This window comes from Micromys minutus (assembly GCF_963924665.1).
Source record: "Micromys minutus genome assembly, chromosome: 9".
NCBI classification, from domain to species: domain Eukaryota; kingdom Metazoa; phylum Chordata; class Mammalia; order Rodentia; family Muridae; genus Micromys; species Micromys minutus.
Genome location: NC_137978.1, coordinates 62,509,445 through 62,524,337, shown reverse-complemented (window position 1 = coordinate 62,524,337; position 14,893 = coordinate 62,509,445). Strand labels below are relative to the sequence as shown.

The 14,893-nt window shown below is 42.2% G+C and overlaps 1 protein-coding gene across 5 annotated transcripts in view; it reads right to left on the bottom strand.

Moving 5' to 3' along the window:
- RERE (arginine-glutamic acid dipeptide repeats) overlaps positions 1 to 14,893 on the bottom strand; it is a 312,095-nt gene that overhangs the window by 113,709 nt on the left and 183,493 nt on the right. For 4 of the 5 annotated variants that reach the window (XM_080921404.1, XM_080921406.1, XM_080921407.1 and 1 more), the window contains one exon: positions 11,801 to 11,905. In XM_080921404.1, the coding sequence (XP_080777530.1) occupies positions 11,801 to 11,905 (105 nt within the window). Of the gene's footprint in view, positions 1 to 953; positions 1,122 to 11,800; positions 11,906 to 14,893 lie in introns of those variants that run through there. The other variant, XM_080921408.1, reaches the window with a different exon arrangement.

Below are 14,893 nucleotides of genomic sequence, written 5' to 3'. Positions count from 1 at the left end.
CTTGGGCTCTCTCTGAAAACAGGAGGTAAAGGGGAAAAACAAAACAAAACAAAATAAAAAACCCAAACAGAACCAAAGACAACTTCACCTGGGTAGAGGGCTACTCCATGGTCAGACATCAAGCTGCAGGTACCAAATGTGACCTTGTCCATAACTCTGCTTCTTTAGCACCAAATTTTTTCCATTCTCCCCTCACTCAATGCAAAAATCACATAAAATACATACACCACAAAGCTAAAACTAACATACAAGAACAAATAAAAAAAGTATGTGAATCTCAATTTTAACAGACATCAATGTTTATAGTCTTTCAAAGCTGGCAAGAAAATTGCCACAAACTCCAAAAAGAAGGCTCTGCTCCTTCAGAAAGGACAGAAGAGATGCTGATGTGATGGTGGCCCCTCTGAAAACACACTAGGATGACACAGTTGCAATCATGACCCACAGCTATCCCCTTCCTGGGTCACCTCGTAAAAATTATAATTTGCTCTAGCAAATAGGCTCTCAATCAAAACAAGTTCCACCCACCTTCAAAGCAACCAATAGCTGCCCACCTACCACCCTTCCTAAAACAGCCAAACAGATCCATTCTGTGGCCCAGCAGTTTCTACAAGGCACATGGGTAATGAGGCAGTCTGCAGGTTTGCTCTGTAGCATTGGGCAAACCCAGGCTCTAAACACAGGGAAGAGAGGAAGAGATGAAGGAGAGGGGAAGAGGACATGGACAGACTCACAAAGCTTCACACTGTACATGTGCTTAATTCATCGCCTGGTAGACCCCCACGCACAGCTCGGATTTTATGCTTCGCAATGCCACCTCTGCATGGCCAGCTGGCTGAATCAAAGGCTTTAGGAACATGCACTGTGAATGGCGAGATGATTCATAAACATCTTCAGAAGGAGCTTGAGCAGCAAAGCCAATGTCTGGGTAAGGCCAGGGGAAGATTGCCTACCTGCAGGGGCTGAATGGATCATCCATGACTAACAGAGGCTCTCGTGAGTCTAGCTGGATTCCTGCACCTCTACTTACTGCTAAAACTCTGCCCTTTTCTACTCTAAGTACTCAAAATGGAGGCACATGCAGGCTGAGAGACCTCACAGAGCTCTCACTGAGCTTGTGCTATGACCTAAGCCTTCACGCAGAACGCTGAAACTTCCCTTACACTGACAGGACTGAGCATGTGCTGTGACCCTCCCTCATCCACACACTGTCTCTCCACAACGCAATCAATCTCAACCCTGCTGTTTCCGTAAATAAAGACCAGCCAACAGACTGCAGCTTCTCCTAGCATACCAAGCTAGTGTGCAGGGAAGTGGGGCCTTAGAAAGGGGATTCCAGACAGCCAACACCAGGGAACTCCACAAGCCAAGGCAGGGAGAAGCGTCTGTCCACAGGAGACAACAGCAAGTTTTCTTTTGTCTTTTCTATTTCTTAAGTAAGTCGGGTTTTTAAATAACCACCTTTTCAACAGAGAACAAGAGTAAGGGGACAGGTACAAATGACGGTGCTTGAAATTAAGACACAGAAACAGAGGCACACTTGAAGAAGCACAGCGGCAGTGCTTGAGAAGCAACTAAGCACATGTCTTTTTGAAAGCCCCCTACGCATTTGACAAAAGACCAAACAAGCAAGCTAGCCACACAGGTATGGCCACAGTGAAGACGGCACTAACACAGCACATAAGGAATCCCATGTTTCAGGTAAACAGAGCCCCCAATCTCAAAGTGAGGAAATTACAGCAGCTCCTAAGGTAATTAATACAAGCCCAGCCAGGTCTCCAAGAATAAATTGTAACAATAAAAACAGCAACAAGGTTCAAATGGAGGATGTGGAGGTTAGGGGTATAAAAACAGCAGCAGAGCACTAACCTAGCATGAACCATAATGTGGGTTGACACTAACCCTTGGTAAAGCAAACATGTATGCCTATGCCCCTCCCCCCAAATGCCTAAAATCCATCCACTATAAACACCTCAGCATCCATGAAAAAATAAAACCAAACTCATTTCAAGTTACCTAATTCACCTTGTTAAGCCAAATTTGCACAGCACTATGAAACCAAATCTATTAAAAACTCATTTTGAAAGATTTCTAAAGCCATGTAAACAAGTCCACCTTACTATATAGCAATACTGGGAACCAAAGTATTCGCTCACACTGCCCACAGACCAGACAAGAGAGGTTCTGGTAAAACCCTGCAGAACAAGTCTGTCTTCTCATCTAGTAGCTGTTTGTCATGTAAGAAATAACTGATATGTAGGTTATTTTTACCTGCAAACTAAAAGATTTTTTACACCACTTAGTTATAACTTTGAAAGAAAAGAAAGATCACAAAATTCCCACAAAACATAAAAGACAAGATTGGAAGGAGGGGGGGAAAAGGACAGGACCAACTCATTCTTTAAAATAGAGTGGAGAGTCAAAAAATTAAGATGTGTGCAAAGTACACAAGTGATCTACAGATTCTTAGAGCAAGACATGGTACTCAGTCCCATGCGCCCTCTGTCCATTCTGTGAGACAAGGCAAATTCTAAGCTGAGGAATCCATACATTTTCTACTGCATAACAGAAATGCCACGGGGCTGAGGATGAGACTCAGCACGCATGAAGCCCTGGGTCTGAGCCTGCATTTCCCATGCGCCGCCCAATCCTTGCATTCAGGGAGGTGGGGCACTCCACCTTCAGGGACACTCTCAGACACCCAAAATTTCTTATGTTCAGAGAGAGAACACACAACCAGATTTATAAGAAGTGGTTTCCCTTTGTCCTAACACATGAAAACAGGGTGATGGGCTGGAAGACCATTTCCTCAGAACTGCTGCAGTCAACAGCACAGAGCTGCTGAAGTGCAGCGCCCCGAATTAGACTGGCACCAAAGAAACACGTTCACATAGAAAAGGTTCACCTGAACAAAGGATGTGGACTTATTCAATAGTGCTACACATAGAGACATAAAAATTACATTAAAAAATTACTACAAGTCGGGGGCTGGAGAGATGGCTCAGTGGTTAGAGCAATGACTCTTCTTCCAGAGGTCCTGAGTTCAATTCCCAGCAGCCACATGGTGGCTCACAACCATCTGTAATGGGATCCGGTGCCCTCTTCTGGTGTGTCTGAAGACAGCGATAGTGTATTCAAATATATAAAAATGAATAAATCTTAAAAAAAATTACTCCAAGTCAAGGAAATCTTATTTTCAAAATTATTGTTTGGGTCTTACTAGATGCCCTGGGTGACGGTGAGGATAAGCCCCTCAAGCTTCTTATTCAGAATTCCAGTAGGGAGCCTGGCCTGTTCCTCCTCAGGAGGTAAACAGGTGACTGGCAGATCTTTCCTGACATTCCTTGTTGGCTAAGGAGAAAGCACAGACTACCTACTTTCTCTTTCTTCTAGCCCTGTCACTTTGAAAAACAAAACAACAGCTGCAAGCCGGGCTCTCCAGAGAGTGGTGTCCCTGGGATACCTTAGACTGCTTCTCTCCGAACTTGCTCACACTAGTGTTGGACACTGTTGGCTGCAGCACTTGCTACTTCTTTTAACTTAGCTGGTGGTGAATAGTTTTCAATGTTCTGTCATTTCTAAGAGTAAAGCTCACCATTCACAGACAGTTCACCCGCAGCCATCTTGCACAATCTTGCACAGGGTGCATCCCTCCAGAAACTTCTCACGCATGCTTCAGCCATGGGGCTTCACTGGCCTGAGTCTGCTTTTCACATTATGTCCTAGAGATTTTCAGGGTCACAAGCAGGCTTCCCTGGAGACCAACGACAAACCTGACCTAAATGCCTCACACCATGAACCAAAGATACGCTTCCTATTCAGGTTTTCATATATGGAAGCCAGCTCTGCATTTAAAGGCTTTTAAATATTTTATTCAATATCTGAAGATGTTTTCTGACAGAAAATTACTGAAATAACAGGATCTGGGCTTTGTGCTGTTTTGCTGATGGTTTTTCAAATATGATAGCAACAAGAAAATGCTTATTGTGTAGCTTATTCGGAAAAGCTACACAAAGATCTTTCCTGAGATAAAAGTCTGTAACAGCTCATCAATGAAAACATGTAACAACTTCTATAATTACCAAGAAGTTGGGAAACTACCTATATCTTACACAAGTCACCTTCAGAGTTAACTGTGACCATTTTTTCATGAGTGATGCAGAACAGACTCCAGGAAGTGATGAGTATCTCTGATGGATGAACAAACATAAAGCAGCAGCATGAGACTCGAACGCAGGCATGCTGGGCTAAAAGGAGTTGTTCCTAGGGCTCTTAACTCAAAGATGAAGCAGTCAGGCTAAGCAGGGATGAAGTACTAGCTGAAACAAATCAGAACCATAAAAAAAGACAGAACACAGAACTAATAAGACCAATTTGTTGCAGCTCAATAAAAGATTCTAGTTAGTTTTTGCTGACTATATAGTAGGCTTAACTCTTTGTTTACCAAGATCTCTGAGTTGAAATTTTGTCTTGGGGATGCGGGTTTCAAGACAGGATTTCTCTGTGTGGCCCTGGATGTCCTGGAACTCATTCTATAGACCAGACTGGCCTTGGAACTCAGAGATCCACCTGACCCTGCCTCCTGAGTGAAAGCTGGGATTAAAGGTGTGCACTACTACCATCTGGCTTAAATGTATTTTCTAAGTACTTAGTAGAGTTTGAGTTAGACTGTTCATATAATACACATAATGCAATAATACCATCTTTGCAGAGGACACTGACCTGCAGAAGTAAACTTGGAACCAGTCTTGTTTGCATAAGACCAAGTGAACGATCCCTGAGTGTCTGGATATCATAGACTGAAATCAGAGCTGAATTCTGGGGCTCAGGTTAGGCGGGCACCTGACTAGAAGCTCTCATTTATCTCTCCCTCATACTTTTGTTTCCTATTTAAGCAGAAAACTAGACACTAATGGCATGCCCCACAAAGGCAGAGTGTGCTCCTTTCCAAAGTCAGGCCAGCCTCAGAATACCACTTGAATTGTAATACATGGTTTCTCACCATCCCTCAGAAGAAAGTACTCATTAAACAACATTCATTTTTTATTTACACGTCTGACATAATAATGTATATTTCCTAAACGATAATTCTCCCCTTTCTAATCTTCATATTACAGATGTACCTGAGGTGTCTTGATCATCTGCTGATACTTGTGGCTTTAAAATCCATGACAGATCATGCCTCATCTGACTGTGTGGATGTGAGCACATACAGTGTTACATACAAATATAAGTGAATTCTTTGTTCAATTATTTTGTAACAATCGATGTTGCTTGACTATGATTCATTTTCTTATGTACGGACTTTCTCAGGGTCTATCACTGGTCTCAGCTTAGGTTCTCCCTCTCCACCTTCCTCCATTCTGCTGCTGGAACCTCCCTCTTCCCAATGCTCCCCCTTTTGCTTTGTTTTACAACTAGATTTACATTAAAGCTAGACTCCATGTACAGAGAAAGCAGTCATTACCCACCCCCTTTAGGCCCTTGCTGGTTTCTACTTCTGTGTCCTATATCTATTTGGAAAAACTTAGGTTTTACATATGAGAAAATGAGTGGCATTGTCTCTGAGTATCCATTATGCCTGTTGTTCGTTAGCCCCCCCCCCCCACTCCTCACACTTCTAGATTTTATGAAAGAAAGCACATGATACTTATCTCCATAGTAATTCCCTAAAAGATCTACAGACTCAGCAAACTTTTTCTCCCACTGTGAAGACTCTGCTGTTTCCTTTGCTGTGCAGAAGAATCCTAGCCCATGTAATACCATTTATCAATTACTACTTTTTTAAAGATTTATTTATTTTATGTATGTGAGTACACTGCTGCTGTCTTCAGATAAACCAGAAGGCAGCATCAGATCCCATTACAGATGGTTGTGAGCCACCATGTGGTTGCTGGGATTTGAACTCAGGACCTCTGGAAGAGCAGTCAGTGCTCTAACCACTGAGCCATCTCTCCAGCCCTATCAATTACTATTATTTATTTAGCTAGTAAAGTCTTATTCAGTTTCAGGTCTTACACAGAAGTTTTTATGTGCACTGGATGACTTTTGTATGATATGAGAGACAGAGATTAGTCTCACCCTTCTCCGTGTTGGATATCCAGACTTGGCAGCACCTTTTGTTTGAGGGGGCTCTTTCTTTTCCACATATATGCTTTGCATCTCTGCTAAAGACCTGGAGGCTGTAGCCAGCCTCTGAGCAGTACCATGCTGTTACTGTTTTATGGCTCTGAGGTATACTTAAATAAGGTATCACAACACCTCCCAAAACTGTCTAGGATAACTTAAGTTACTTGGGATACTTGTGCTTCCACATAAGTTTTAAGATTACCTTTAGTTCTGTAAAGAATATCAATGGGAGGGGTTGAGAAAGAAACTAGACTGCTTTTGCAATTTTATAAGCATGGGAGATCTTTTCTTCTAAACATCTTCTTTAGTGTTTTTAAATAATTATTTGCATATTTATTGTTATTTTGACGTGTTTCTGTGTGCACACTTGGGTAACCATGAAGACTGAAAAAGATGTCAGATCCTCAGGAGCTGGAGTTACAGGTGTTGGAAACTGAACTAGGTCCCCTGGAAGAGCTTTATGTGATCTTAAAAGAGCCATTTCTCCAGCTCTAGGGTAGTGTTCTTAACATTTCTTTTGTAAAGGTCTTTTACTTCTTTGATTAGGTTTATTCCTAACATGCAGGGAAGGGGGTGTATTACTGTGGCAATAGGAACTGAGCATACTGCCTGTATGTTGCTTGTTTAATACTCTACCACTGAAGTACGTACCTAGCACAATTTTTGGAAAGATTTATTAATTTATATGAATACACTGTAGCTGTCTTCAGACACCCCAGAAGAGGGCATCAGATCCCATTTCAGATGGTTGTGAGCCACCAAGTGGTTGCTGAGAATTGAACTCAGGACCTCTGGAAGAGCCAGTGCTCTGAGTCATCTCTCCAGTTCCCAGCCAAGTTTTTAAAAGCTACTGTGAATGCGATTTTTCTTGAGTCCCTTTCTTGGTATACTCATCACTGGCATAATCCATCAATAAATAAATACCTACTGACTTTTCCATACATCACATGCTAACCCAGTGTCCACACAGGCCAGAGGAAAGTGTCAGATCCCCTGGAACTCAAGTTACAGGTGATTGTGAACCACCCTGTGGATACTGGAAACTGAACCTGGGTCATCTATAATAGCAGCAAGTGCTTTTAACAGCTGAGCCAGCCCTGCTTAAACTGTTCTTGTCTTGTTAGTAGTCTATAAAAGGGATCTAGTTTTACTACCTTTATGACTATGTTTTCTTTAGCAAACTGAAATATGAGCTTTTTTTTATACAAACATAGGTTGTATACCAAGAATACATTTGATAGTTATATTTCAAGCTCTTCCCCATTCTCACAATTAATCATTTTGACACCTCCTTTTACTTTTAACTTGGAGGGGAGGCCTTATCAACCTGCCCAGGATGGCTCTAAACTCATTCTGTAGCACAAGCATATGTTAAGTTTGTGATCCTCTTTCCTCAGCATCCCAAGTAGCTGGGGTTACAAGCCTGACCAGCAGCCTCCTATAGTTAGAAGTCTTTGTTTTACATATGAGCATGATCATGTTTTCTACTGCCCAGGCAGAGTGAGGGAGCTGGCACTCTTGAATTAGGCAGACCGGATACCATCTCATTTATCTGTCCATTTCTTCCAGGGACCCACCAGCTTCTGGAATATAGGTTATTCACAGAATTCCCTAATAATCCTCAGGACGTTATTGTTACTTGATATAATGACCCAGTCTTCACCTCTAATTACTTCAAGTCTCTTCTCCCAGTTAGTTTTCCTAGGGTTTATCAAGTGAACTTTTCTGAGCCAGCCCTTTGACTGACTGACCATGCTGTCCTTAAGTCTCCATGCCATTACTTCCTTCATGGTCTCAACTATTTCTCTGTACTGACTTTTGGGTAGTTAGGTTTGTCTTTGTTTTTCTATGACCTTTCTGACACCTCTGCACTTTTTAAGGCAAAAAGAGTTTATAGAATTCATTTTGGAGGAGGAGGAGCAGCATTGACTAGAGCCACACACACCTCTCTTAATGTTAATGTAAGCCTCCATAGCTAAACATATCTTTGTAGAACTGCAGCAGTCTTATCAGAAGTATTTGTATTTACATGTACTTCTAAGAATTGTTAAGTTATCAGCTCTAATTTCTTCACTGATCTGCTATTCACTCAGGAGTACCTGTATAGCTTGTGTGTTCGCATGCATTCACAAGCTAGAAGACACCACCTTAAGGTCATTTACTGTGTTTCTTTTGAAGAGTATTTTTTTGAAACAGGGTCTCTCTGTGTGGCCCTGGCTGTCCTAGAACTTACTATGTATACCAGGTGGTCTTCAACTCCCGAGATCAGCCTGCCTCCGCCTCCTGAGTGCTGGAAGTAAAGGTGTGTGCCACCTCCATGCAGAGACTGTCTTTCATTGGCCTGGAACTTGCCAAGGAGACTAGGCTAGATAACCAGCAAGCTCCAGTTTTTGTCTGCCTATGCTGGGATTGCAAGTGCAAGCACCACAATGTATGCTTTTATTTCTGTGGGTTCTGGGGATTGAATTTGGATCCTTATGTTTGTACAGCATTTTCTTGCTGACCTATTATTTCCCAAGCCCACAGTCTCTGTAATTTCTTTCACTATTAGTTTTTGAGACTTATTTCACTACAATTTAATAGAATCTAAGAAATCAACAGTTTTTTACTGTCAGATTTTAAAACCTGAAGTGGAGACTCTCCCTAAAGCTGTAGCCTAACTATGAGATCCAATCCCAAAACAGCCACCTGTCTGGGCTCAGTGGGAGAGCATGAGCCTATGAGCCTACTCTGGCAGAGACATGATGCAGCAGGGTGGGTAGACACCCAGGAAAGCCCCATTCTCTCAGAGAAGAAGGGTAATGGGGAACCAGGAGGAGGGATAGCATTTGGAATGTAAATAAATATTTATGAAAAGATTGCTTGTTTTGATGTTATCAGATGGAATGCTTTATAGATATCTGTCAAGTCCACTCGCTCTGTGGTGCAGGTTTTTTCTTTTCTTTTAAATAGGATTTCTTTCTTTCTTTCTCTTTCCTTCCTTTCTTTCTTTTTAAGACTTATTTACATCTCTCCAGCCCTCTGTGGTGCAGTTTTAATTCTGAAGTTTCTGTGTTGATTTGGTGATTGGGACAGGGGATCTGGATGACCTATTCATTGATGACAGTGAGCTATTAAAAATCACCTACTATTAGCTGGGTGGTAGTGGCACACCTTTAATCCCAGCAAATGGTAGGCAGGGGCAGGTGGAATTGTGAGTCCAAGGTCAGGATGCTCTACAGAGTGAGTTCCAGAACAGACAATGCTACACAGAGAAACCCTGACTCAAAAAACCAAACACAGAAATGAATGGCTAGCAAACAAACAAACAAAGCCTCCGTTACAATTCTTACCTTGGCCTACCTGTGCCTTCCGGTATAGCAGTACTTACCTGGCCTCAACTTTCAGTCCTTGGCCACTGGCAACTCTTACATGACCTCCTAACAGAGCCAGGCATGGTGACACACGCCTTTAATCCCAACACGCAGGAGGTAGAGGCAGGTGGATCTCTTTGATTTGGGGGCCAGCCTGGTCTACAGAGTGAGTTCCAGGACTCCCAAAGCTATACTGTGAGATCCTTTGTTACTACACAGTGACCCCATCTCTTCCAACTGAGCCTGGCCTCTGCTTATCAGATGGAAGCAGAGCTAACCCTGCTTGTTTTCAGCTTCCAGTGGCTTGGCATACTAACAGCTGTTTTGCTTTCATTTTTGTTTCAATAAAACATTCTGATAAAAAGGAACTTAGGGAAAGAAAGGTTTATTTACAACTCCGTATCACCACTGAATCCACACAAACAAAAACTCAGACCAAGGAATTCAATTCATAGCCAAAGAAGTACGGTAGGAGCCATGTAGACATACCTAGTTAGCTTTTTCTTTTCTTTTTTTAAAGATTTATTTATTTATTTTATATATAAGTACACTGTCTTCAGACACACCAGAAGAGGGCATCAGATCTCATTACAGATGGATGAGAGCCACCATGTGGTTGCTAGGATTTGAACACAGGACCTTGGAGAGAGCAATCAGTGTTCCTAACCATTGAGCCATCTCACCAACCCTAACTTTCTTTTTCTTGTTTTTCTGTCTTTTTAAAGGTTTATTTAGGCTTTTAAATTAATTTATTTATGTGTACTTGTGTTTTCTTATGTGAATTTATATGTTGTGTTTGTGTGTCTCCACAGGTCTCCAGAGGTTAGAAAAGGTATGAGACATCCTGTAACTGATGTCATAGGTGATTTTGAGCCACAGTGTGGCTGCTGAGAAATGAATGTAGGTCCTTGTAAGCAGAGCAAGCCTTCTTGACTACTGAGTCATCCAACAGTCATGTCCCCCACAGGCATGCCCACAAGTCAGGCAATCCTCAACCAAGGCGCTCTTTTAAGATGACTAAGTCTCTGGGCCTGGGAGGTGAGAAACCTTCAAGACTCAAAGTGGGGATCCTAGATGAAATGCCCTACTGTGAAGAGAGGGAACTTGTAGAGCCCACCTCCAGTAGAAAGACAGGTAAGGAATGGAGTTGCTATCCCACAGTCAGAACTATGACCCATAATTGTTTCTGTCTGAAAAAATTGCAGAGATGGAAATAGAGAAGAGCCTGAAGAAAAAAAGGTTCAGAGACAGGTCTAAAGGGGAATCCAGCTCAAAGAGAGGCCCCCAGGCCTGACACTATTACTGAGGCTATGGAGTGCTCACAAAAAGGGACCTATCATCTTTTGGACTGCCCTCCAAAAGACCCAACAAGCAGCTGCGAGAGTCAGATGCAGATATCTGCAGGCAACCAATGGACAGAAGCTGCTGACCCTGTGGATAAATTGGGGAAAGCTGGAGGAAGCTGAGGAGGAAGGTGACCCTGTAAGAGGACCAGCAGTCTCCACTAACCTGGACCCACAAGATCTCTCAGACACCACCAACAGGCAGCACACACCAGCTGATATGAGGCCCCAACACATGTATATCAGAGGACTACAGGGTCGAGGTTCAGTCAACCTAATCTAGCCCTCAAGAGACTGGAGGGCCCAGGGAATTTAGAGGTCTGGTGGGGTGGGGACATCTTAGGAGACTGGGAACTCGGGGTTATGAATGGGATGTGGAACAGTAAGAGGGTAGATTGGGAAGAGAATAAAATCTGGAGTGTAAAAAGAAAAAGGAAGACTAAAGTCAAGCTGCAGTTAAGGCTAACTGGGTACAGGGCCATCTTCCACCTGTAGGCTGTGTGTCTTCCATGGTGAGATGTGTCTCTTGCAGCCACACCGCCCTTCATATAAATAATTACTCTGTTACACAGGTGCACCTTACCAAGATGGCTCTACATGTGCTCTCCATTTCCTACCCCTAGTCTTACCAGACCTTTGTCAGAGTTTCTAGATTACATTACCGGAAGCTAACTGAACAAAAAGTATCTAACTTTCCAAACTGACTTTATCTTTTTCAAGGCATAACGGAAGGCTTGACAAAGTCTGCATCAAGGGAAGTACAGATGGACAGCCGTGTTACATCCTTACCACTCCTCTCCACACGCTCACTTCCGTGCCTTTTCTTACCTAACAAAAGTAAAGGCAAACGAGCTATACTAGACAAAGGCGCAAACTGTGATATGTAGGCATGAGTCACTGTTAACTTAGGCGTCTTACTAACTCATGTACAGACATGTAAATGCACAAACACACACATGTGAGTGACTGACTTACCTTGTCTCAGGGTTATAGCCCAATATGTAGAAAAATGAGTCCACTCGGGCTTTGAACTCTCGAGCAGCAAATATGTCAGAAAAATGGGAGATGTTACACTTCCCTCTGAGGAAAACACAAAAGACAAAGCGTATTATTAAATTAGTTACTTTGCAAACCACAAAGGCAGTGGGCATGGTGTGGGTGAGGGAAGCACAGGACTCAAACTATAGTGTATAAAATATGCAGTGTCCATGCTTGATTTGGTATGCCCCACAGTACCACAGTTGTACCATTCTATATCCCAAACCTGTGTAATACTACAGAATGGTAGAGATCCATGTCCAGACACCAGAAACTCAAGACAAATGACAGAAATGCATGCTGTTCAGTGGGTACACCACACCTTCCCACTGTGCGTGAGCACACACACTCTTGGCAGAGTTTGGACAGCATCGTGGTCTGTCTCAAAAGCAAGGTATTATTTCCTACTGTTTAGTGGGATGGATGAGAAGGGGTGAGTGTTAAAAAGAAAACTGATCTTTTCCATCTGCTTGAAACAACTGGATTCAGAACTTTCTAGCATATAGTTATAATCAGGGAGGCTGAGCCAGGAGAATTGCAAGCCTCAAAAACCAGGAGCAAAGAATCAGTAATCCTTCAGTGGGGGTACAGAGGTGGTGGTTCGCTCTGGGCTACACACTCTGAAGACAGTTGGGTAAGGTCACATGCTACAGGACAAACATTGAGGACAGAGCCTTCCATAAAATAAGAAGGGGGGGGGGGATAAAAATCATGACCTAGAAATTGACTTCTTTAAATGATCAACAAGTAGACAAGTCTTCCCATACCTGGAGTATATGTAAAGCAAAAGGAATCTCATGGGCGGGAAGCCCAGAATTCACAGCAGCATGTCTTCTTCTTTATAACGAAGACAACAGAGGACCTCAAAACAAAGTCTTTTCTATTTTAGGCCACCAGGTTAAAGTAGAGAAACTGTCTTGAAAAATTACTTTCTCAGTTTCCAATTGGTGTTTACTGCTTTACTGTGAGTTAAATGGGTATTTTCAGAATCCCATCTTGATTTTATGGCTCGTGTTTTTCAGGACATGGATGATTATGGTTTACACTGTGGTTTCTCAAGGTGTAACAATACACACAGACTACCTCAGGGCCCAGGACCAACACTCCTAACCCCAGGCAGTGCAGAAATCCTGCTTACACCCAGATCCCTTAAACAAGACTGACTTAAATGCTTCTCTATTCAATCAGCACAAAAGCCAGTACCTTCTTTAGACTTGTTTTTTGTTTGTTTATTTGTTCTAAGCTGGGGATTTTTCATTAAAAATAATTTTTAATTTAAGAAAAATTTAACCATGTTTAGAGCAACTAATTTTCCTTTGATCATTTTTAAAATGCATGCCAACAATACATGCCATTTTAATTTTCATTCTTAAAAACATTTGTTTTAGTTTTATTTCCCCTCATATCAAAAGTTGTTTTAAGATGAAGTATTATATTTCTGAGTATAGAGGACCTGTATTTTTGTTTTTCAAGGTAAACTACTAATTTACTGAAATGTAATCAGGTAGACATTTTTGTCTTATGACTTAAAATACAAGCAACTTTTAAAAAAAGATTTATTTATTTTATGTATATAAGTACACACACTGTCACTGTCTTCAGACACACCGGAAGAGGGTATTGGATTCCATTGTGAATAGTTGTGAGCTGCCATGTGGTTGCTGGGAATTGAACTCAGGACCTCTGGAAGAGCAGTCAGTGCTCCTAACCACTGAGCCATCTCTCCAGCCCTACAAGCAACTTTTAAGAGTGTGACAAAGTGAGGCTGGAGAGATAGATGGCTCAATGCTTAGGAACACTGGCTGATCTTCCAGAGGACCCAGGTTCAATTCCCATCAACCACATGGCAGCTCACACCTGTCTGTGATTCCAGTTTCAGAGGATCTGATACCCGTATAGAGAGACAAATCACCAATGCACATAGAAGTTGATAAATCTTTTAAAGATTTATTATATTCTATATAAGTACAATGGTGTGGTCTTCAGACACACCAGAAGAGGGCATCAGATCTTATTACAGATGGTTGTGAGCCACCATGTGGTTGCTGGGATTTGAACTCAGGACCTTTGGGAGAGCAGCAAAGCTCTTAACCACTGAGCCACCTCTTTAGCCCCCAATAAATCTTTTCTTAAAGTGACAAAACACAGAAAAAAGGTTGTGTACCAGAGTTCAAAGTTCAACAGCTTAAGATCGGTGCTTAGGAAGGAACTAATAAAAGTTATGTAAAACCCATGCAAGTCACATTTCTAACCTGGCAAACACACCTAAGTCACTATAAAACAAACAGAAATAGACAAGCAAGGCCTTTCTCAATCAGTTGAATAACACAATCAATGCAACCCCTTGGCCAGAGGTTATCACAAGGTTCATGTGAAAAATCAAATAGTCCGGACACTGGAATCCACAATAAAATTCAGAATACAGAGATCTTAATTACTAGCAGGACAAAAAAACACTGTGTGGACAAAGACACAGATAAGCTCTGCTATCCAACAACACAGCAACACATGTGTGTGGACAAAACAGTACGAATGTTCTAAGTCAGTCCAAAAAAGTGCAGCTTAAGCTTCAGGAGACTGAACTCTGCAATGCACAAAACTTCTTAAAGGATTCTCTACAGAGGTAATTAATCTGTTTTAATCCATAAATATAATGGCAGCTGCCACAGCAAAGTGAAGAGGTACATCAATATAGGCCAAACATAATGAAAATCAAGCTCTGAATAATTTGGTCAAGGGCCATGAACTTAAATATGAGACAGAGAGTGAGCAAGCTATAACATAGCCATCAAATCAAGGGCCACTTGTGACCTCCTATACTGTCTTCCTGTCAGAGCACTGTCCTAGCACACATTCCCAGTCACAATTCTCAGTCACAGCAGCCACTCCACATATCACCAACAAAATGTCATCTTAATGGGGAAAGCAACACAATGAGCAGACTGCAAGAGGTGGGCTTGTGGGCTCGCTCACTCTCGGAGCTCTGCAAGACAGCGCCGGGGCTGAGTTTAGCTCCTATACCAAAGACAT